This window comes from Aethalodelphis obliquidens, unplaced genomic scaffold, assembly GCF_003676395.1.
Source record: "Aethalodelphis obliquidens isolate GAN/ISIS:26980383/991018 unplaced genomic scaffold, ASM367639v1 scaffold23, whole genome shotgun sequence".
Lineage (NCBI taxonomy): Eukaryota > Metazoa > Chordata > Mammalia > Artiodactyla > Delphinidae > Aethalodelphis > Aethalodelphis obliquidens.
The window spans coordinates 26,307,153-26,332,237 of NW_020837967.1; the positions used below are offsets into that span (position 1 = coordinate 26,307,153).

Below are 25,085 nucleotides of genomic sequence, written 5' to 3' on the forward strand. Positions count from 1 at the left end.
AAGGGATTTGCGCATCTGCAGACGTTGTTACCCACAGGGGCTCCTGGAACCAGTCCCCTGCGGCTACTGAGGGGTGTCTGTCTATCCCATCCTGTAGCAGGCTTGGGGGTAGAGGCAGTAGTGGTGGCTACTGGGAAGGGATGGAGTCTTTTGGGCCCGAGGAACCAGCAAAGTAACCTGCACGGAGCAGCGCCAGGTCTGCGGGGATTTCTTAGCAGTAGAGTGGCGCCCTCCTAACTGGTTTCCTGTTTCCAGAGCAACCCCCGCCCCCGCCCCCGATCTCTACAAGGAGAATGGAGGGAAGCACAAATCCGGCCTTGGAGTTCCTCTTTAAATGGCTTTTTGGGAAGGGTGAGGTCTAAGCCTCTTAGCACGAATCATCCACCTGTATTTGGGAACCTAAAATAAGAATTTTTAACCTTCTTGGGATCATAGGTCCCTTTGAGTTTTTGGTGAGAGTTTTGGATTAGTTTCCTAGAAAAATACATGCAAACAATTTGCATAGGCTTCCAGGAGGCTGCAATCTGCTGAGAGCCATCCACCCCATAACGTGGACCCTAGACATGCAGTTTGCCACTTTTTAAAGACAGCTGATGCCATCTTTTGTTCCTAAAAGATTTTCTTTTAAAGCTGTAATTCCAGTGCTTGCTTGTTAAAATGCAAACTGTTGGGTTGGCCAAAAAGTGCCTTCGGTTTTTAAGTAAAAATAAAAGACACGTTTTTCATTTTCACCAAGAACATTATTGAGCAACGTATTCACCCTTTTGTTCCACTACCTTCTGCCATTTTTCAGACAACTTCATAATTCCATCTTCCCAAAACTTTTTATCTTTTTGAGCAAAGAACTGTTCCAGGTGCCTTTTACAGTCTTCCAAGGGATTGAATTTTTTTCCATTAAGAGAATTTTGTAAAGGCCAGAATAAATGGAAATCTGAAGGTGCAACATCTGGTGAATACGGTGGATGAATCTGAAATTCCCAGCCAAGCTGTAGCAGTTTTTGCCTGGTCATCGAAGAAACATGCAGTCTTGCGTTATCCTGATGGAAGATTATGCATTTATTGTTGACTAATTCTGGACGCTTTTCGTCAAGTGCAGCTTTCAGTTGGTCTAATTGGGAGCAGTACTTGTTGGAATTAATCATTTGGTTTTCCGGAAGGAGCTCATAATAGAGGACTCCCTTCTAATCCTACCATATAGACAACATCACCTTCTTTGGATGAAGACTGGCCTTTGCTGTGGTTGGTGGTGGTTCATTGCGCTTGCCGCATGATCTCTTCTGTTCCACATTATTGTACATTGTCCACTTTTCATCGCCCGTCACAATTTGTGTTAAAAATGGAATGTTTTCGTTACCTTTCAGTAGAGAATCGCATGCAGAAATATGGTCGAGAAGGTTTTCTTCGCTTAACGTATGTGGAACCCAAACGTCAAAGCGACTGACGTAACCAAGCTGGTGCAGATGATTTTCAGCACTTGATTTGGGTATTTTGAGTATGTCGGCTCTCTGCTGCGTGGTATCACGTTGATTGTTCTCAATTATTGTTTCGATTTGATCGCCGTCAACTTCAACTGGTCTACCCGATCGTGGAGCATCGTCCAGCGAGAAACCTCCAGCACGAAACTTCACAAAGCACTTGTGACATGTTCGCTCAGTCACGGCACCTTCTCCATACACTGCACAGATCTTTTTTTTGCGTTTCAGTTGCATTTTGACCTTCTTGAAATAATAAAGCATAATGTGCTGAAAGTGTTGCTTTTTTTCTTCCATCTTCAATATTAAAATGGCTACATGAAAATTCACCAATTTTGATAAGTCTTTTTTTAAACGCACGCTGATATGACAGGTGTCACATACAATCTAACAGAATTGTTCCGAATGAAGTTAAAGACAGCTAAGTGCCACTAGGGCCATCTTATGGAAAAAACCGAACGAAACTTTTGGCCAACCCGATACAAGCAAGCCTAGAACACAGTGGACCGCTACTTGTACGTTGAGACCTGCCCAAGTTCCATGATCTCACACCACCCCGTCTGCCATTCATGGTAACATCCACCATCACTCTTATAAATTGAGCAGTTCCCAGCTTTTCAATTAGTATTGAAATACAAATTTTTTTTTAATGGCAAATCTGATCATTTCACTGTGAGGGCAGGAATGAAAGAGGTATGTACAAATATTGGACAGTTTATATACTTCTGGAGTGAATAATTCAAGTTCAATTTTTTCTGAATTACTAACACATTCCAAAGAAACTTTAATGCCATGGCTGCTCCCTCTAGAATATTGTTCTGGGAACTAAAGGAATCTGATCTGTGGAGAAAGTTCTGGGAAGTGATTTCAAATAGAATCAGTACACAGTCAACCAGAATCAAAAGGTTGATGGTTTGTTGCTTTTTATAATTTATCTTAAGCCTAAAAACTGTTTTTGGTGCTTATAACCACTTTATCCCATGTCCGTTATAAGAATCTTTGTAGCAATGCTGCAGGCACCCTGGCGTGACTTGCAGGGAAAGTACCAGGGGCTCCCAGTGGCCTCCCGTGGAAAGGCTCCCCCCACCCCGCTTCTGGCTGTATCCCTGGAGTAAAGTTACAGCCTCAAAGCTCTGTTGTTGACTGTGCTTATAAGCACAAGTATACCATAAACTCACGCCGTAGAGAAGGAGGGTCTAGAGACAAAGACGTTATAAGGATCTCTCCTTTAGCCATGAAAAAGTAATTCCAAATTAGATGAACTGTTCTTTATAACTTAAAAAAAAATTAAGATCAGGTAGAAACACTGACCAAAATGGATCTCGCCAGCCAAATGAACCTAATTACTCATGAAAATTCAAATATAAAGGTTCTTAGACTCTCCTCCTAGAAGTAAAAAGTGATTTTTTTTCCTTTTATAATAGTATTGCACGAGGGAACTGGATGCTACCTTGTTAGAGGCCAGAATTAATTTACATTAACTGACCAACTCAGCCTTCTAGTTCCTACAAGAAATTCTTAGAAGTTCTGGGTAATTGCAAACATTCTTTGAAATGCATTTCTGAGCTTGTAAGAAGGAAAGGGAAATCCCTTGTTTTAGAAGTGAGGTGGGAACCAGATGCTCTGCAGGTAACTGACTGTTTGAGCTTTTGCTGTGCCTGTGATGGAGCCGTTGGCCAGAGCTGGGGTTGCGGGTCACTGTCCTGACATTCCAGCTGCACGAACGGCTGGGAAACACAAAACACAGAAGACAGCTACTCTCCTAGGGTTACTCTGTTAGCGACTGGGAAGGAGTGGAAGACGCCAGGTCGCTTTCTAGGGAGATGGTGAAGAATCTGGCCAGCCTCATCCTGGGATTAGGTAGGAACAGAAGAAAGTCTACTCTAAGAGTTTGTAACCACGAATCTGTTGGTCCACGGCTTGGGGTTTGAGTTTTTTATCTGCAAAATCCAAGAGTCCTGAGCTGTGAAATTAGCCAAGGAGCTAGTGCCCTCGGAAGCAAATAAAAAAGTATTTCTGAAAAGGTATATCTCTCACCCAGGACTCCCTCATATAATGCCCCAGGTTACAGAGCATTTGAGAAAACATTTCCCTTCAGCCTGCAGTCAGCAGACACCACCAATAGCAAGATTAAAACCTAGGCGCTCTATACAATACACGTCTTATAGCTTATGAAGTTAAGCACGCTTAAAGTGGTGTTAGCGTGAAGGAAGGCCTCAGTCATAAGAACGCCAGGTGCTAGGAAAACGGAACGGGAGGATTTGTCAAACTCCTGGAACTACAGGAATAAAAAGTACAGTCATTAAAAAAAACACCCAAAAAACTCTGTGGCTAGGGTCCCCAGAGATTAGACACAGCCTAAGACAGCGAGTAAATGAGATGGATTTCGGGAAAATTCCCAGAATGCAGAGAGAGAAGAGGTTAACACATGCCAACTCAGTTTTTCACGGAATATGGGATCCATAATGCTTTGCATAAGAATAAAGGGCTAAGAACTTTTGCCTTACTAAATATCAAAAGTGTCGATAAAACTATAGTAACGGCGTCGGCTTAGAGAGACCAATCAGGGAACAGGATAGAGAGCTCAGATGCAGACGCTTGTACGTGGGAGTGTCATAAGTAACGGGTAGTAATACCTGTCAGTGTGAAAGGATTAAATGTTGTGTCCTTTTGGAAAAAGATAAAGGTCGAGAGCTCCTCGTGGGTGTGGGTTAAGACTTCAGTGTTCAGAGTAAAGCGGTAGAACTTTAAAGTAGTCACAGGAGAGTCTCGTTATTACGTTAGGAGAGGGAGTGTTCTATTAAGAAAGAAAATGCACAGCCGTAAAGAAAGAGCTAGATGTTTCTGGCTGCGTTAAAGTGACTTCTGTTTGCCTAGGGCCACCAGTTATTTATTTAAGGTAGGATCGGCAATGGACGGAGAGTCCAAAAACTGGACTGGTTTAGGTGCAATAGGTTATTTCTCACTCAGTCATCACTTGGAGGGATTTGCCTTAGGGATGTGTTGCCCTCCTTCCTGAGGCATTTGGGGACCCAGCTTCCTTCCATCTGGTGGCTTTGCTGTCTCTTAAGCCCTTCTCTTAACCCGCACCCGGGTGGGGGAAGCCAGCCGGTTTCCTCACTGAGAACGTGACGCTTACGGTCCTTGCCTGACGGCTGATCACACGCGTTCACCAGGCTGCAAGGCGAGGGAGGAGTGGACGGCCTCGGAAGTGCGGCCCTTGGCCCGCCGCCGCTGTCCGGCCGCAGGGAGTCCCCGTGGAGGGCGAGGGTTGGTGTCAGAGAGCAGCTGTCGGCCGCAGGAACTATCGTGAAGAGGGAAACCTCAGGGAGACTGCGTTTCACAGCCGTGTCACTGGCAGAATGTCTGCTGATGCCAAGTATTAGCAAGGGTCCCGGGGCCACGGGGAACACGCACACGCTTCCAGGCACCCAGGCAGGGCAGGAAGGAGTCCCGTGAGTGGATGTTTAATAGCAAAATGTGTTAAGGGCCAGAGTGTTCCTCAATTGAAAAGTGGGCATATAAACTACTGTTGATTAATATGATGGAATATCGTTCAGCTGTCAGAATGAACGAACTGGGTCCGCGTGTATCAACACAGACATGGCAGACTGTACTGAATGAAAACTCCAGTCGTAACAGAAGCAGTGCCACTTATGTACATTTAAAACGATAATAGAACGTGTTGTTTTTAATTGAAGTGTAGTTGATTTGCAGGGTTTCAGGTGTACGGCAAAGTGATCCACTTATACACACACGTATATGTGTGTCCCATTTGTTTATTTCTAACATCTAAAATTGTTGAAAATGTTTTCATTATTAATGTTCCATTTTAAAACACTTCAGACATATAAAAAATAAGAAAATACGATAAATAAGCTGCACGCCCAGCATCAGAATTAAAGCGCTATTAACCTCGTATATTTGCTTCAGATACCGTATGAAATAAATCATAAGAGGCGTGGCTAGAGGCCCGTGCTGAAACTGCTGGATATATTCCCATACACACTTTCATATTTTTAAACACATATACATCCATAAACAGTCCGTGCTATTCTGTTCACAGTTGCCAAGACATGGAAACAACCTAATTGTCCATCGACAGAGGAATGGATAAAGAGGACGTGGTACATATACACAGTGGAATATTACTCAGCCATAAAAAGGAATGAAATTTTTGCCATTTGCAACAACATGGATGGACTTGGAGGGCATTATGCTGAGTGAAATAAGTCAGACAGAGAAAGACAAAAACTGTATGATATCACTTGTGTGTGGAATCTAAAAAACACAGCAAACTAGTGAACATAACAAATAAGAAACAGTCTCGCAGATATAGGGAACAAACTAGTGGTTACCAGTGGGCAGAGGGAATGGGGAGGGGGAGGGGTTAAGAGGTACAAACTATTAGGTATAAAATAAGCTACAAGGATATTGTACGACACGGGGAATATAGCCAATATTTCATAATAACTAAATGGAGTTTGACCTTTAAAATTGTGAATCACTGTATTGTACACCTATAACTTATACAATATTGTACATCAATTACACTTCAGTAAAAAAAGAAAATATTTAGAAGTAAGCAATAGTGCACTATACACAATGACTAAAATTTTTTAAAAACACACATGAAAACCACTTTTGGCATTCCTTATCATTAGAAGCATCACCTGAAAGGAGGGCAGAGATGAAAAGAGGGAGAGGCAAGCACATGCTCTCACTTCCAGTTTCCTAGTGGACAGAGGGAACGAACAGCGAGTCCTCTGTCGCCTTCACGCGCCACCAGCAGTGCGGGTGGTCTGATGTACCACCCTGTACTGAGCACTGTGAATGGAGCACTAAAGTGTGCAGCAGCAAAAGCGGACAAGAATGTCTTCCTTCTCATCTCTTCAATTAATGAATAATGAAGAGGGACAAATCATATTTTAACCTAAACAGATCTCCTGAATCTCCCCTTTGTGTGATTATGCCCTCTTAGCTCTTTCCCCCGTTACCTTTCTAAATAGAAGGGTTAGAAGCACTTACACTCTTGCCATATTTTGTTTCCAAATTGCCTCTGAGTATCTTTCTCCTGGGATGGGTGTTTATTTCATTTAATATTTGATGAATGAGTAAAACTCCGATTAGAGTAGCGTACCTTTTCTTTTGTCCCCAGTCGTTTGTATGATGTACGTGTGGGGCTGGGTCACATAAAGAAAGAAGGAATAAAGTAAGATAAGAACAGAAAAATATTAGAAAACAAAAATGGTAAAAACTAATGAATCTAGAAGGTGTTTCTTTGAAAACACAGTAAAATCAGTATTAGTTAACTAACGTAGGGATGAGGGGTGAAAATAAAGTTACAAACACCAAATAAGAGATGGTAACGAAGAAAAAAATATGGAGTAAATTCAAAGACTTCTAAGAGACTATTTTGCTTAAGTAGCTTCAGGTAGCTTTTTTTTTAAAGCCAGACAAAAATGGATAATTTTCTAGGAAATAGTATTTTCTGCAGCTGATACTAGGAGAGACAGAAACACCTAATTGGAGAAATTGCTGTAAACAAACCAGAAGAAATAAAATACCAAAATATATCAGAGACAGCTGGTTTCTCAGGGGAATGCCTTCAGATATTTAAAGAAGAGATCACTCCACTGGTATTTAGATGTTCCCAGAGCATATAAAAGGTAGAAAGCTTCCATAACTTTAAAATAGCGAAATGAGTATAACATTGATATCAAAACCCAGTAAAGGCAGGACAAAAAGAAATGTCAGTCTTAATTAAGAATATTGATGCAGAAATTCTAAGTAAAGTATTGGCCAGTGGAATTCCCCACACATTAGAAGAAAAATACATCGTAACACATGAAGTTCATTGTGGGTTGGATGGGTTAGTATTTGGGAATTTATAAAGAGCACGCATATTAACGGATCAGATAGGAAACACAATGTGTGTATACTGAAAAACATTTTGTGAAATTGAGCATTCATTCTTTAAAAATACTCTTGATAAATTTAGAATGCATCGGTCCTGATTTCACGAGATAATATTTATCTGTGGCGCTGTGAAGCCAGAATTTATCACGTTAAAGACAGGAACAAAACAAGAATGTCAGCTCTCATCAGTTTTATAAAATTTTTTTCTGGAGGTGTCCGCCAAGAAAATTAGCCCAAAGAGGGAGATGAGTAGTAGAAAACGGAGAGGAGGACATACAGCTAGCACTACTGCCTCTGCTCTTTGTTGTTTTCTTGTTTTTCAGTTTTAAATTTACCCTTCTCTTTCTTGTCCCTTTTTTTCTCTCGAGCTAAAGTTTTTTTGTTTTGTTTTGTTTTCCTTTTGGAGAAAGATTAAATTATTCTTTTTAAAAGAGGGTCCCAGCCATTAGAAGACTTTCACTTTTGCAACCTTTACACAATATAGTGTGTAATTTTCAGCTAGGTTGTCATTGTGATGCACGGATCTTCTTTTAATACCGAATTCCCTCCTCTTCATGCTTTTAAATAAAGGAGGGAGATAGCGGTGCGTGCGTGTGTGCGTGCGTGCGTGTGTGCGCACATGTGCCATTTCTAGATTGGGTACTATGATAAACACAGCAGAGATTCAAACCACTGTGCTTTTTAATACTCATAATAGAAGGCAAAAGGATTTTACAGCTTTGGTGTATTTAATATCACCATTTAGGTAACCTTGATGGTGGTTTTCAGTTTACCTCTACACATCATTGAGAGGTTTAAAACGAATGATTGCATTGAGATTGGTCAAGCTTTATTTATACTTTTGTTCTGAAGCTTCATTTAAGGCAGTTTCTACTGTACGTGTACCGAAATTAGATTACTGGCACCAGATTTCCTTATAGAAATTGAACATTTATTTTCAAGATGTGAATGTAAGTGAAGGTGCCTATAGCTTTCCTATAAGCCTTGATTACATATACAAATGAATTTTACTTTAACTGACTTCTTCTGACTAGAAATGTAATTACAGAAAACAAACCCTCATGGACACCACTTAATAGAGCATAAACGTATGTACATTTGGAGTCGTCCTTTTCTCTTCATAGTGTATCTTAAACATTTTAGCACATGCCATTCTGTTTTAGGGTCTTGGTTTTGAATAATTGCATATTTTTCTATCATATGAAATTAATGTAACCAGAGTCTCCCCTTCTCCCCAGACTCTTTTATTTTTACCCCAGGTCCTTTCTCTCCTCAATTCCTTCCAGTTTTACTCTCTTCTTGTTCTTCAAGGGAGAAAAAATGAAGTACACTTTTATTATGCGGTGGGATCTGCAAAGGGAAACGTTTATTTAAAATAAATGAGATTTTGCACATTTGGCGAATCCATAATACTTAGTAAGGGATGCTGTTTGCCTTATTGCGGAAGCCACGACTTTGGTTATATATTTGTCTATTGGATTCCAGAACGTTACCCCTCTGGGAAACTTGCCAACCTGTTTATCAGAGTGAACTTCTCTGGGGTGTAAAGGGAAGTTACATAGTGGATAGCATGAAACGATGCCATGTCATCCAGTATAGAAGGCACTAGCCACACACTGATGTTTAAATTTAAATTAATTAAAATTAAAAATTCAGTTCCTCGGGCCCACTAGCCACAGTCCAAGCACTCGGTCCAGGAGCCACGCAGCTGGTGACTCCGCATAGCGAACGAGCAGAGTATGGGTCCAGCCTCAGAACATGCTGTTGAGCAACCTTGGGGTCACGGCTGTACATGTTACCTGTTTTTATATTGGAGTTTTTACATCAGTTCGGTTTTAAATTTTTCTTCCTAGTATTATAAATACGAGTAAAAAGCAGAATTTCAAGATGTTTGGAAACAGTGAACAGTTCAAAATTATTTAGAGTAATTTTTACTTTGCTAACCAACGTAAATTTTAAAATTATGTACTGAAGTAAAACACATCTAGACAAAGGGTTGCCAGCATCTGGAAATTCTAGGAGAACATTTAAAATATTCTCGATTTAGTACAAAGTCCAGGGACAGGCAGGGGAGGGTGGGCTCTTGTATCCTTGAGTGAGGGTCTTGGAAGGATGATGGAGAAAGAGGAAGCTGTTTTTAAAAGACACTCAGAAGAAGCAAATGAAGTGGAGAAATAACGTATTTAATTGGGGCATGTAGTTTTAGGTTATAATTATAGTAGTTTGATAAATCTAGAAAAAGTAGAAACCATAGGAAGGGAAGACCAAGGGGGGAGGGGTGGATGGGAACCGTCAGTCATCCTGTTGTCAGTGGCAACAGCCGTTGTGATTTGTCACCTCTCTATCCAGCCTCCTTTCTGTCATATTCATTCAACAGTGAATGAGGTCAGTGGAGAACGCAGACGAGATCTGAGAGGCCAGTGGGGTGATTAAGTGCCCTGAAGCTAAGCCAGATGGCTTGAGTTTTAAATCCCAGCTCTGCCATTTGTGGGACCATAGCCAGTTATTTAACTGTGTATGTGTTTATCTGTAAAACTGGGACAACAACAGTGCTATCTACCTTTTAGTGTTCTTGTGAGTTTAGAATTAAAATACTAAACTCATTGAAGACCATGTTATGAAGAGTCCTGATAACTAGGCTGAGGTAATACAGGCACATGAGCTTCGGGGCTTATTGTTGCAGGAAGGCAGACACTTAAACAGGTAGTTGCAATAAAGTTAGGTAAGTTTTATGAGCAGGTAAGTTTAGTATTCTATGATAGTATATGTTCAGGTGACCTAATTCTTTTTTCTTTTTTTTAATTCTTGATCATTATTTAAGCAAAATTAATTTAGCTTTTAGGACAGTTGGTTTCATTTTAGATTATATTTTCTTAGCTTCTTCAAATCAACTGTTACTCGTTTCATGGCTTGTATTCCGTAAAATGTGTTTATTTCCGTAATATGATAAATGTTGAAAGCCTCCAAGATATTAAGTAAAAATGTTGCCCTGATCATTCTGGTAATATCATAAGTGTCAAAACTCTTTCCCTGATGCTTTGCGTTAGGTACCAGGTTGCCAAAAAGGTAATAGAATCCTCTCTTAGCTATAGCATCTGCCTAATCAAAATAAAATCTATCTTCCAGACATTTTACAAGAGAGTTTGGTTAGCTTTGAGCATAATTAAAAGAGTATTTTACTTGATACCTGTTAAAAACAGGAAACCATGAGGTACAACTGTTTTTCATATATAGTGGGGGGCAATCTCCTCAACTGGAAATAAGAAGGGGCTAAAGTAAGTTTTCAAGCATAAAAATTTAAGGGCACCAAGATTGGTTCAAGGTGGTGGAGTAGAAGGACGTGCGCTCACTCCCTCTTGCGAGAGCACCGGAATCACAACTAACTGCTGAACAGTCATCAACAGGAAGACACTGGAACTCACCAAAAAAGATACCCCACATCCAAAGACAAAGGAGAAGCCACAGTGGGACGGTAGGAGGGGCACAATCACAATAAAATCAAATCCCATAACCACTGGGTGGGTGACTCACAGACTGGAGAACAGTTATACCACAGAAGTCCACCCACTGGAGTGAAGGTTCTGAGCCCCACGTCAGGCTTCCCAACCTGGGGGTCCGGCAACGGGAGGAGGAATTCCCAGAGAATCAGACTTTGAAGGCTAGTGGGATTTGATTGCAGGACTTTGACAGGACTGGAGGAAACAGAGACTCAACTCTTGGAGGGCACACGCAAACTAGTGTGCACCTCGGGACCCAGGGGAAGGAGCAGTGACCCCATAGGAGACTGAACCAGACCTACCTGCTAGTGTTGGAGGGTCTCCTGCAGAGGCGGGGGGTGGCTGTGTCTCACCATGGGGACAAGAACACTGGCAGCAGCAGTTCTGGGAAGTACTCCTTGGTGTGAACCCTCCCAGAGTCTGTCATTAGCCCCACCAAAGAGCCCAGGTAGGCTCCAGTGTTGGGTCGCCTCAGGCCAAACAACCAACAGGGAGGTAACCCAGCCCCACCCATCAACAGATGAGCGGATTAAAGTTTTACTGAACTCTGCCCACCATAGCAACACCCAGCTCTACCCACCACCAGTCCCTCCCATCAGGAAGCTTGCACAAGCCTCTTAGATAGCCTCACCCACCAGAGGGCAGACAGCAGAAGCAAGAAGAACTACAATCCTGCAGCCTGTGGAAGGAAAACCACATTCACAGAAAGAGAGACAAAATGAAGGCAAAGGACTAAGTACCAGATGAAGGAACAAGATGAAACCCCAGAGAAAAAGCTAAATGAAGTGGAGCTAGGCAGCCTTCCAGAAAAAGAATTCAGAATAATGATAGTGAAGATGAGCCAGGACCTCAGAAAAAGAATGAAGGCAAAGATCAAGAAGATGCAAGAAATGTCTAACAAAGACCCAGAAGAATTAAAGGAGAAACACCTAGAAGAATTAAAGAAAAAACAAACAGATGAATAATACAATATCTGAAATGAAAAATACATTAGAAGGAAATCAATAGCAGAATAACTGAGGCAGAAAAACGGATAAGTGACCTGGAAGACAGGATGGTGGAATTCACTGCCATGGAACAGAATAAAGAAAAAAGAATGAAAGGAAATGCAGACAACCTAAGAGACCTCTGGGACAACATTAAATGCACCAACATTCTTATTATAGGGGTCCCAGAAAGAGAAGAGAGAGAGAGAGGACCTGAGAAAATATTTGAAGAGATTATAGTCGAAAACTTCCCTAACATGGGAAATGAAATAGCCACCCAAGTCCAGGAAGTGCAGAGTCCCAGGCAGGATAAACCCAAGGAGAAACACACCGAGACACATAGTAATCAAATTGACAAAAATTAAAGACAAAGAAAAATTGTTAAAAGCAACAAGGGAAAAACGACAAACAACATACAAGGGAACTCCCAAAAGGTTAACAGCTGATTTGTCAGCAGAAACTCTACAAGCCAGAAGGGAGTGGCAGGATATATTTAAAGTGATGAAAGGGAAGAACCTACAACCAAGATTACTCTACCCGGCAAGGATCTCATTCAGATTCAGTAGAGAAATCAAAAGCTTTACAAACAAGCAAAAGCTAAGAGAGAATTCAGCACCACCAAACCAGCTCTACAAGAAATGCTAAAGGAACTTCCTTAAGTGGGAAACACAAGAGAAGAAAAGGACCTACAAAAACAAACCCAAAACAATTAAGAAAATGGGAATAGGAACATACATATTAATAATTACCTTAAATGTGAATGGATTAAATGCTCCAACCAAAAGACACAGTCTCGCTGAATGGATACAAAAGCAAGACCCATATATATGCTGTCCACAAGAGACCCACTTCAGACCTAGGGACACATACAGACTGAAAGGGAGGGGATGGAAAAAGATATTCCATGCAAACGGAAATCAAAAGAAAGCTGGAGTAGCAATACTCATATCAGATAAAGTAGACTTTAAAATAAAGTATGTTACAAGAAACAGGGAAGGACATAATGATCAAGGGATCAATCCAAGAAGAAGATATAACAATTATAAATATAAATGCACCCAACATAGGAGCACCTCAATACATAAGGCAAATGCTAACAGTTATAAAAGAGGAAATCAACAGTAATACAATAATAGTGAGGGACATTAACACCTCACTCACACCAATGGACAGATCATCCAGACAGAAAATTAATATGGAAACACAAGCTTTAAATGACACAATAGACCAGATAGATTTAATTGGTATTTATAGGATATTCCATCTGAAGACAACAGATTACATTTCTTCTCAAGTGCACACGGAACGTTCTTTGGGATAGATCACATCTTGGGTCACAAATCATGCCTCGGTAAATTTAAGAGAATTGAAATCATATCAAGCATTTTTTCGGACCACAATGCTATGAGATTTGAAATATACAGGGGGAAAAAAACCGTAAAAACACAAACACAGGGAGGCTAAAGAATACGTTACTAAATAACGAAGAGATCACTGAAGAAATCAAAGAAGAAATCAAAAAATGCCTAGAGGCAAATGACAGCAAAAACACAACGATCCAAAACCTATGGGATGCAGCAAAAGCAGTTCTAAGAGGGAAGTTTATAGCAATACAATCCTACGTCGAGAACCAAGAAAAATGTCAAACAATGTAAGCTTACACCTAAAGGAAGTAGAGAAAGAACAAACAAAACCCAAAGTTAGTAGAAGGAAAGAAATCGTAAAGATGAGAGCAGAAATAAATGAAATAGAAACAAAGAAAACAATAGCAAAGATAAATAAAACTAAACACGGGTTCTTTGAGGAGATAAACAAAATTGATAAACCTTTAGCCAGACTCATCAAGAAACGGAGAGGACTCAATAAAATTAGAAATGAAAAAGGGGAAATTACAACAGACACCACAGAAATACAGAGCATCCTAAGAGACTACTACAAGCAACTCTATGCCAATAAACAGGACAACCTGGAAGAAATGGACAAATTCTTAGAACCTTCCAAGACTGAACCAGGAAGAAATAGAAAATATGAACAGACTAATCACAAGTAATGAAATTGAAACTGTGATTAAAAATCTTCCAAGAAACAAAAGTCCAGGACCAGATGGCTTCACAGGTGAATTCTATCAAACATTTGGAGAAGAGCTAACACCCATCCTTCTCAAACTCTTCCAAAAAATTGCAGAGGAAGGAACTCCCAAACTCATTCTCTGAGGCCACCATCACCTGGATACCAAAACCAGACAAAAATACTACAAAAAAAGAAAATTACAGGCCATTATCACTGATAAATATAGACGCAAAAATCCTCAACAAAATACTAACAAACAGAATCCCACAACACATTAAATTTAGCATCATACACAATCAAGTGGGATTTATCCCAGGGATGCAAAGATTCTTCAATATGTGCAAATCAATCAGTGTGATACACCATATTAACAAATTGAAGAATAAAAATGATATCATCTCAGTAGATGCAGGGAATCAGACTTCCTGACTTCAGACTATACTACAAAGCTACAGTAATCAAGACAATATGGTACTGGCACAAAAACAAAAATATAGATCAGTGGAACAAGAGAGAGAGCCCGGAGGTAAACCCACGCACATATGGTCACCTTATTTTTGATAAAGGAGGCAAGAATATACAATGGAAAAAAGACAGCCTCTTCAGTAAGTGGTTCTGGGAAAACTGGACAGCTACATGTAAAAGAATGAAATTAGAGCACTACCTAACACCATACACAAAAATAAACTCAAAATGGGTTAAAGACCTAAATGTAAGACTGGACACTATAAAACTGTTAGAGGAAAACATAGGAAGAACACTCTTTGACATAAATCACAGCAAGATCTTTTTTTTTTTTTTTTTTTTTTTTACATCTTTATTGGAGTATAATTGCTTTACAATGGTATGTTAGTTTCAGCTTCACAACAAAATGAATCAGTTATATATATACATATGTTCCCATATCTCTTCCCGCTTGCGTCTCCCTCCCTCCCACCCTCCCTATCCCACCCCTCCAGGCGGTCACAAAGCACCGAGCTGATCTCCCTGTGCTATGCGGCTGCTTCCCACTAGCTATCTACCTTACGTTTGGTAGTGTATATATGTCCATGCCTCTTTATCGCTTTGTCACCGTTTACACTTCCCCCTCCCCATAGCCTCAAGTCCATTCTCTAGTAAGTCTGTGTCTTTATTCCTGTTTCACCCCTAGGTTTTTCATGACATTTTTTTTTTTTAAATTCCATATATATGTGTTAGCATACGGTATTTGTCTCTCTCTTTCTGACTTACTTCACTCTGTATGACAGACTCTAGGTCTATCCACCTCATTACAAATAGCTCAATTTCGTCTCTTTTTATGGCTGAGTAATATTCCATTGTATATATGTGCCACATCTTCTTTATCCATTCATCCGATGATGGACACTTAGGTTGTTTCCATCTCTGGGCTATTGTAAATAGAGCTGCAATGAACATTTTGGTACATGACTCTTCTTGAATTATGGTTTTCTCAGGGTATATGCCCAGTAGTGGGATTGCTGGGTCATATGGTAGTTCTATTTGTAGCTTTTTAAGGAACCTCCATACTGTTCTCCACAGTGGCTGTATCAATTTACATTCCCACCAACAGTGTAAGAGGGTTCCCTTTTCTCCACACCCTCTCCAGCATTTATTGTTTCTAGATTTTTTGATGATAGCCATTCTGACTGGTGTGAGATGATATCTCATTGTAGTTTTGATTTGCATTTCTCTCATGATTAGTGATGTTGAGCATTCTCTCATGTGTTTGTTGGCACTCTGTATATCTTCTTTGGAGAAATGTCTATTTAGGTCTTCTGCCCATTTTTGGATTGGGTTGTTTGTTTTCTTGTTATTAAGCTGCATGAGCTGCTTATAAATTTTGGAGATCAATCCTTTGTCAGTTGCTTCATTTGCAAATATTTGCTCCCATTCTGAGGGTTGTCTTTTGGTCTTCTTTATGGTTTCCTTTGCTGCGCAAAAGCTTTTAAGTTTCATTAGGTCCCATTTGTTTACTCTTGTTTTTATTTCCATTACTCTAGGAGGTGGGTCAGAAAGAATCTTGCTGTGATTTATGTCATAGAGTGTTCTGCCTATGTTTTCCTCTAAGAGTTTGATAGTTTCTGGCCTTACATTTAGGTCTTTAATCCATTTTGAGCTTATTTTTGTGTATGGTGTTAGGGAGTGATCTAACTTCATACTTTTACATGTAGCTGTCCAGCTTTCCCAGCACCACTTATTGAATAGGCTGTCCTTTCTCCACGGTACATTTCTGCCTCCTTTGTCAAAGATAAGGTGACCATATGTGCGTGGGTTTATCTCTGGGCTTTCTATCCTGTTCCATTGATCTATCTGTCTGTTTTTGTGCCAGTACCATACCGTTTTGATAACTGTAGCTTTGTAGTATAGTCTGAAGTCTGGGAGCCTGATTCCTCCAGTTCCTTCTTTCGTTCTCAAGATTGCTTTGGCTATTCGGGGTCTTTTGTGTTTCCATACAAATTGCAAAATTTTTTGTTCTAGTTCTGTGAAAAATGCCAGTGGTAGTTTGATAGGGATTGCATTGAATCTGTAGATTGCTTTCGGTAGTAGAGTCATTTTCACAATGTTGATTCTTCCAATCCAAGAACATGGTATATCTCTCCATCTATTTGTATCATCTTTAATTTCTTTCATCAGTGTCTTATAATTTTCTGCATACAGATCTTTTGTCTCCTTAGGTAGGTTTATTCCTAGATATTTTATTCTTTTTGTTGCAATGGTAAATGGGAGTGTTTTCTTGATTTCACTTTCAGATTTTTCATCATTAGTATATAGGAATGCCAGAGATTTCTGTGCATTAATTTTGTATCCTGCCACTTTACCAAATTCATTGATTAGCTCTAGTAGTTTTCTGGTAGCATCTTTAGGGTTCTCTATGTATAGGATCATGTCATCTGCAAACAGTGACAGCTTTACTTCTTCTTTTCCGATTTGGATTCCTTTTATTTCCTTTTCTTCTCTGATTGCTGTGGCTAAAACTTCCAAAACTATCTTGAATAAGAGTGGTGAGAGTGGGCAACCTTGTCTTGTTCCTGATCTTAGTGGAAATGCTTTCAGTTCTTCGCCATTGAGGATGATGTTTGCTGTGGGCTTGTCATATATGGCCTTTATTATGTTGAGGAAAGTTCCCTCTATGCCTACTTTCTGCAGGGTTTTTATCATAAATGGGTGTTGAATTTTGTCAAAAGCTTTCTCTGCATCTATTGAGATGATCATATGGTTTTTCTCCTTCAATTTGTTAATATGGTTTATCACATTGATAGATTTGCGTATATTGAAGAATCCTTGCATTCCTGGAATAAACCCCACTTGATCATGGTGTATGATCCTTTTAATGTGCTGTTGGATTCTGTTTGCTAGTATTTTGTTGAGGATTTTTGCATCTATGCTCATCAGTGATACTGGCCTGTAGTTTTCTTTCTTTGTGACATCCTTGTCTGGTTTTGGTATCAAGGTGATGGTGGCCTCGTAGAAGGAGTTTGGGAGTGTTCCTCCCTCTGCTATATTTTGGAAGAGTTTGAGAAGGATAGGTGTTAGCTCTTCTCTAAATGTTTGATAGAATTCGCCTGTGAAGCCATCTGGTCCTGGGCTTTTCTTTGTTGCAAGATTTTGAATCACAGTTTCAATTTCAGTGCTTGTGATTGGTCTGTTCATATTTTCTATTTCTTCCTGATTCAGTCTTGGCAGGTTGTGCATTTCTAAGAATTTGTCCATTTCTTCCAGATTGTCCATTTTATTGGCATAGAGTTGCTTGTAGTAATCTCTCATGATCTCTTTTATTTCTGCAGTGTCAGTTGTTACCTCTCCTTTTTCATTTCTAATTCTATTGATTTGAGTCTTCTCCCTTTTTTTCTTGATGAGTCTGGCTAGTGGTTTATCTATTTTGTTTATCTTCTCAAAGAACCAGCTTTTAGTTTTATTGATCTTTGCTATTGTTTCCTTCATTTCTTTTTCATTTATTTCTGATCTGATTTTTATGATTTCTTTCCTTCTGCTAGCTTTGGGGTTTTTTTGTTCTTCTTTCTCTAATTGCTTGAGGTGCAAGGTTAGGTTGTTTATTCGAGATGTTTCCTGCTTCTTAAGGTGGGCTTGTATTGCTATAAACTTCCCCCTTAGAACTGCTTTTGCTGCATCCCACAGGTTTTGGGTCGTTGTGTCTCCATTGTCATTTGTTTCTAGGTATTTTTTGATTTCCTCTTTGATTTCTTCAGTGATCACTTCATTATTAAGTAGTGTATTGTTTAGCCTCCATGTGTTTGTATTTTTTACAGATCTTTTCCTGTAATTGATATCTAGTCTCATGGCGTTGTGGTCAGAAAAGATACTTGATACAATTTCAATTTTCTTAAATTTACCAAGGCTTGATTTGTGACCCAAGATATGATCTATCCTGGAGAATGTTCCATGAGCACTTGAGAAAAATGTGTATTCTGTTGTTTTTGGATGGAATGTCCTATAAATATCAATTAACTCCATCTCGTTTAATGTATCATTTAAAGCTTGTGTTTCCTTATTTATTTTCATTTTGGATGATCTGTCCATTGGTGAAAGTGGGGTGTTAAAGTCCCCTACTATGAATGTGTTACTGTCGATTTCCCCTTTTATGGTTGTCAGTATTTGCCTTATGTATTGAGGTGCACCTATGTTGGGTGCATAAATATTTACAATTGTTATATCTTCCTCTTGGATCGATCCCTTGATCATTATGTAGTGTCCTTCTTTGTCTCTTCTAATAGTCTTTGTTTTAAAGTCTATTTTGTCTGATATGAGAATTGCTACTCCAGCTTTCTTTTGGTTTCCATTTGCATGAAATACCTTTTTCCATCCCCTTACTTTCAGTCTGTATGTGTCTCTAGGTCTGAAGTGGGTCTCTTGTAGACAGCAAATATATGGGTCTTGTTTTTGTATCCATTCAGCCAATCTGTGTCTTTTGGTGGGAGCATTTAGTCCATTTACATTTAAGGTAATTATCGATATGTGTGTTCCTATTCCCATTTTCTTAATTGTTTTGGGTTCGTTATTGTAGGTCCTTTCCTTCTTTTGTGTTTCTTGCCTAGAGAAGTTCCTTTAGCAGTTGTTGTAGAGCTGGTTTGGTGGTGCTGAACTCTCTCAGCTTTTGCTTGTCTGTAAAGGTTTTAATTTCTCCATCCAATCTGAATGAGATCCTTGCTGGGTAGAGTAATCTTGGTTGCAGGTTTTTCTCCTTCAACACTTTCAATATGTCCTGCCAGTCCCTTCTGGCTTGCAGAGTTTCTGCTGAGAGATCAGCTGTTAACCTTATGGGGATTCCCTTGTGTGTTATTTGTTGTTTTTCCCTTGCTGCTTTTAATATGTTTTCTTTGTATTTAATTTTTGACAATTTGATTAATATGTGTCTTGGCGTATTTCTCCTTGGATTTATCCTGTATGGGACTCTCTGTGCTTCCTGGACTTGATTAATGATTTCTTTTCCCATATTAGGGAAGTTTTCAACTATAATCTCTTCAAATATTTTCTCAGTCCCTTTCTTTTTCTCTTCTTCTTCTGGAACCCCTATAATTCGAATGTTGGTGCGTTTAATGTTGTCCCAGAGGTCTCTGAGACTGTCCTCAGTTCTTTTCATTCTTTTTTCTTTATTCTGCTCTGCAGTAGTTATTTCCACTATTTTATCTTCCAGGTCACTTATCCGTTCTTCTGCCTCAGTTATTCTGCTATTGATCCCATCTAGAGTACTTTTAATTTCATTTATTGTGTTGTTCATCGTTGCTTGCTTCATCTTTAATTCTTCTAGGTCCTTGTTAACTGATTCTTGCAATTTGTCCATTCTATTGTCCATTCTATCTCCAAGATTTCGGATCAACCTTACTATCATTATTCTGAATTCTTTTTCAGGTAGACTGCCTATTTCCTCTTCATTTGTTAGGTCTGGTGGGTTTTTATCTTGCTCCTTCATCTGCGGTGTGTTTTTCTGTCTTTTCATTTTGCTTATCTTACTGTGTTTGGGGTCTCCTTTTTTGCAGGCTGAAGGTTCGTAGTTCCTGTTGTTTTTTGTGTCTGTCCCCAGTGGCTAAGGCTGGTTCAGTGGGTTGTGTAGGCTTCCTGGTGGAGGGTACTAGTGCCTGTGTTCTGGTGTATGAGGCTGGATCTTGTCTTTCTGGTGGGCAGGTCCACGTCTGGTGGTGTGTTTTGGGGTGTCTGTAGACTTACTATGATTTTGGGCAGCCTCTCTGCTAATGGGTGGGGTTGTGTTCCTGTCTTGCTAGTTGTTTGGCATAGGATGTCCAGCACTGTAGCTTGCTGGCCGTTGAGTGAAGCTGGGTGCTGGCGTTGAGATGGAGATCTCTCGGAGATTTTTGCTGTTTGATATTATGTGGAGCTGGGAGGCCTCTTGTGGACCAGTGTCCTGAAGTTGGCTCTCCCACCTCAGAGGCACAGCACTGAGTCCTGGCTGCAGCACCAAGAGCCTTTCATCCACAGGGCTCCTTAATTTGGGATGAGTCGTTGTCTATTCAGGTATTCCACAGATGCAGGGTATATCAAGTTGATTGTGGAGCTTTAATCCGCTGCTTCTGAGGCTGCTGGGAGAGATTTCCCTTTCTCTTCTTTGTTCTGACAGTTCCCAGGGGCTCAGCTTTGGATTTGGCCCCGCCTGTGCGTGTAGGTCGCCGGAGGGCGTCTGTTCTTTGCTCAGACGGGACGGGGTTAAAGGAGCCGCTGATTCGGAGGCTCTGGCTCACCCAGGCCGCGGGGTAGGGAGGGTCACGGAGTGCGGGGCGGGCCTGCAGCGGCAGAGGCCGGCGTGACGCTGCAGCCTGAGGCGCGCCGTGCGCTCTCCCGGGGAGCCGTCCCTGGATCCCGGGACCCCGGCAGCGGCGGGCTGCACAGGCTCCCCAGAAGGGCGCGTGGCCAGCGACCTGTGCTCGCACACAGGCCCCCTGGCGGCGGCAGCAGCGGCCCCAGCGTCCCACGTCAGCCTCTGGGCTCCGCACTCTCAGCCGCGGCCCGCGCCCGCCCCTGGAGCCCTCCCAAGCAGCGTTCTTAATCCCCTCTCCTCGTGCACCAGGAAACAAAGAGGGACGTAAAAGTCTCTTGCCTCTTCGGCAGGTCCAGACCCCCCCCCCGGACTCCCTCCCGGCCAGCCGCGGCGCACCAACGCCCTGCAGGCTGTGTTCACGCAGCCAACCTCAGTCCTCCCCCGGCGCTCCGACAAAAGCCGGAGCCCCAGCTCCCAGTCCCGCCCGCCCCGGCGGGCGAGCAGACAAGCCTCTCGGCTGGTGAGTGCCGGTCGGCCCGATCCTCTGCGCTGGAATCTGTCCGCTTTGCCCTCCGCACCCCTGTTGCTGTGCTCTCCTCCGCGGCTCCCAAGCTCCCCCACTCCGCCTCCCGAAGTCTCCACCCGCGAAGGGGCTTCCTAGTGTGTGGACACTTTTCCTCCTTCACAGCTCTCTCCCGCTGGTGCACGACCCGTCCCTATCCTTTTGTCTCTGTTTAGTTTTTTCTTTTGCCCTAACCAGGTACGTGGGGGGTTCCTTGCCTTTTGGGAGGTCTGAGGTCTTCTGCCAGCGTTCAGTAGGTGTTCTGTAGGAGTTGTTCCACGCGTAGATGTATTTCTGGTGTATCTGTGGAGAGGAAGGTGATCTCCGCGTCTTACTCTTCTGCCATCTTCCCGGAAGTCTCCGCAAGATCTTTTTTAACACCCCTCCTAGAGTAATGGAAATAAAAGCAAAAATAAACAAATGGGACCTAATGAAACTTAAAAGCTTTTGCACAGCAAAGGAAACTTTAAACGAGACGAGAGGAAAGACAACTCTCAGAATGGGAGAAAATATTTGCAAACGAATCAGCGGACAAAGGATTAATCTCCAGATCTCCAAAGAAGACATACAGATGGCCAAGAGGCACCTAAAAGCTCCTCAGTATCACTAATCGTTAGAGAAATGCAAATCAAAACTACAATGAAGTATCACCTCACACCTGTTAGAATGGGCATCATCAGAAAATCTACAAACAATAAATGCTGGAGAGGGTGGGGAGAAAAGGGAACCCTCTTGCACTGTTGGTGGGAATGTAAATTGATACAGCTCCTATGGAGAACAGTATGGAGGTTCCTTAAAAAACAAAAATAAAATTACCATATGATCCAGCAATCCCACTACTGGGCATATACCCAGAGAAAACCATAAATCAAAAAGACCCATGTATCCCAATGTTCATTGCAGCACTATTTAGAATAGCCAGGTCATGGAAGCAACCTACATGCCCATCAAGAGACGAATGGATAAAGAAGATGTGGCACATATATACAATGGAATATTACTCAGCCATAAAAAGAAGCGAAATTGGGTCATTTGTAGAGATGTGGATGGACCTAGAGACTGTCATACAGAGCGAAGGAAGAAAGAGAAAAACAAATATCGTATATTAATGCATATATGTGGAATGTAGAAAAATGGTGCAAATGAACCGGTTTGCAAGGCAACGATAGAGACACAGATGTAGAAAACAAACATATGGTACCCAAGGGGGGAAACGGGTGTGGAGGGGATGAACTGGGAGATTGGGGTTGACATATATACACTAATTTGTATAAAATAGATAACTAATAAGAACCTGCTGTATAAAAATATATAATTCAAAAAAGAAATTTAAAGGCCTCTGTGTAAGAGCTGAAATCGATTAAACTAGGTGCCAACAGTTACAAATTTGTCAAAGCTCCCCTCATTCTTAGCTATCATTCTAGGTTTTTTAAATGAACTCAGTTAGTCTTCTGATGCATTGAAATGTATTCTTGCCTTTGTGTTTCTTTGGTCATGGTGGTGGGAAACGGACAAAATTATCTTGCATTAATGGAATTTTACTGGTTTTACAAAATGAAAAATTGAAGCTGGATAGTTAGGAGAGATGTCTGTAGTTTTGAGACATCCCTTTGTTTTGTAGAGATTTGAATGGGGGGAGCTGACTGTTTGGAAGAGAGGAAAAGTGAGAAGACGTGAAGGGGGCCGTGTGCCCCGTGAGGCCTTCCGGGAGCGCTGGCCCTCGGTCTGCACGGCGCCTGGCTCTTTGCTCTGGGCGGTTATTACACACCAAATTGTCAGAACACGGCTGCCGGCCCCTTGCTTTGCTTTAATCATAACTTATGTTTTTAGCAGGTATATAACCTACGACCACCGCTCGAAGTGTGGAAGCAATTACGTTTTAGAAATTAAAGATTTTATAAAGCTAATGTTTGTTTGGGGAACACAGGTTAGCTTTTGCGTGGGTTCTATTTAATGATGATCCCACCCCCCAGTTTGAGTTCTTGTTACAAACACTGAAGCACAGTAGTAGACCAATTAGGCACGCCTCTTTGTCATCTGTAGGTTTACAGAAACATGTTTAGAATGTTCAGTAGATCAGTTGCTGTTGAAACGATCCAAGTAGTCGAATGTCTCAGGCTGCTTGCTGGCAGGTGAGCTTACGTGCATTTGCTTTCCTTCCAGATTCATGAGAAACTTCACTACTACGAGAAGCAGAATCCCACGCCCATCCTCCAGGGGGCGGCAGCCTTAGCTGGTGACGTAAGTGTGCCTTTCTGAGCTCAGGGGTACTTGTCCTTCGCGGCCCCTTGGGGGCAGGACTCACCCTAGTGCAGACAGAGATGTGTGATCCTAGGAGTGAAAACCGAAAGAAGTTGCAAATATCTCCAGAAGGCCTGTCATCCCTGAGTTTACCCTGACACAGGCTGATTTTTGTTCACTTTCCTGTCCTAAAGATTTTGCATGGAGATAACCCTCTTGTCCTGCCTTGGTAATTACGAAATAGAAATTTTAGTCTGTGCCTCTGTGGGGAGAGATGCTGTCAGCTGTTAGAGTCCAGGAAAGTCACAGGCAAGAGAAAAGCTTTGGAGAAATAGAGACAAGACGGCTGTATCGCTGCCAGTCTCGAAACTGACAGACGCTGGCATAGGAATGAGGCGGACGAAATACATAAAAAGTCAGGGTTGTTTTTTAAGTGGATTGTAAAGCATAGTAGAGATTTATGGGTATTAGACCTTTCCAAATTACCTTCATAACCGAAAAATAAATTTGAGCAGCAGTTGGCATTGATGGAGTAGTTAATTTCCCGTAGCTATAATTTTATTTTAAATCTGGGTCAGGGAACTAACTCGCTGTTTCTCCCGTTAACTTCTGGACTCAGATGAACTGAGCACAGACCTGGATGAACTACAGGGGACACTAAGCTGGACAAGAAATGCATGTGGCGTGGAGGCTGCTTTTAGTGACACCCTACAGCCTCTCTGTTGTTTTTTAATCTTTTACGTTATTACAATAAAACAAACTATAGTTCCGCTTAGTAAGATTTGTAGGTACAATGAAAAAAACCGACCATCTTCAAGGGTTGATTTTCTTTGATAATACCGTGTATTCTAGTTTAGAAAATAAAGCATGTGTAGTGTATCTCCAAGTTGTGTGTTACCTGTTTAGTCCCCATTTTTTTCTTCCATTTCTACAGAGATTACAAATTACAAGGATGTTGCAATATACATGTTTTGTGAAGAAGCTTACCTCTGTGTTGCAGAACCAAAACGCTTGACAATTGAGAGAGCCTTGAAAACCAGTTTTAAAACATGTATTGTTGAGGGTTTGGGGAAATATTTATTTATAAACCAATGTAATTAAGGCCCAGTCATGTTACAACAATATTGCATTTTTTTAAATTAGAGATTTTTATGTAAATATAAACTTAGCATTTTGTAATTCATCAGAGCAATATATTTAAATGTTTGATTCTAGAGTGCAAAGAGCCTTTTGTGTCTTTTTGTAAGTTAAAAATTCTGTAAAAAAATGTTACCTTGAGAAAGGAAAAGCACTTTTTGAAGTGTAGTCAGTGAATATATCAATTTTATCTGGTTTTATTTTGTGTGTATAATTTGTATTACACCCCTCGTTTAGAGAAAAGTCCTTTCCAGAGATAAGAGCAATTATTTTTGGTTTGTTAGAAACTATAGGGGCAAATGGAACTTTCATGCAGTGTTTTTTTTTTTTTTTTTTTTTTTTTTTTTTTTGCAGTACGCGGACTTCTCATGTTGTGGCCTCTCCCGTTGCGGAGCACAGGCTCTAGATGCGCAGGCTCAGCGGCCATGGCTCACGGGCCTAGCCGCTCCGCGGCATGTGGGATCTTCCCGG

At 41.1% G+C, this 25,085-nt stretch overlaps 1 protein-coding gene across 7 annotated transcripts in view; it reads left to right on the forward strand.

The window, feature by feature from the left end:
• The window catches only part of MPP7 (MAGUK p55 scaffold protein 7), a 265,180-nt gene that overhangs the window by 137,651 nt on the left and 102,444 nt on the right, over positions 1-25,085 (forward strand). For all 7 annotated transcript variants that reach the window (XM_027122039.1, XM_027122036.1, XM_027122041.1 and 4 more), the window contains one exon: positions 23,400-23,477. In XM_027122039.1, coding sequence (XP_026977840.1) covers positions 23,400-23,477 — 78 coding nt within the window. The remainder of the gene's footprint in view (positions 1-23,399; positions 23,478-25,085) is intronic.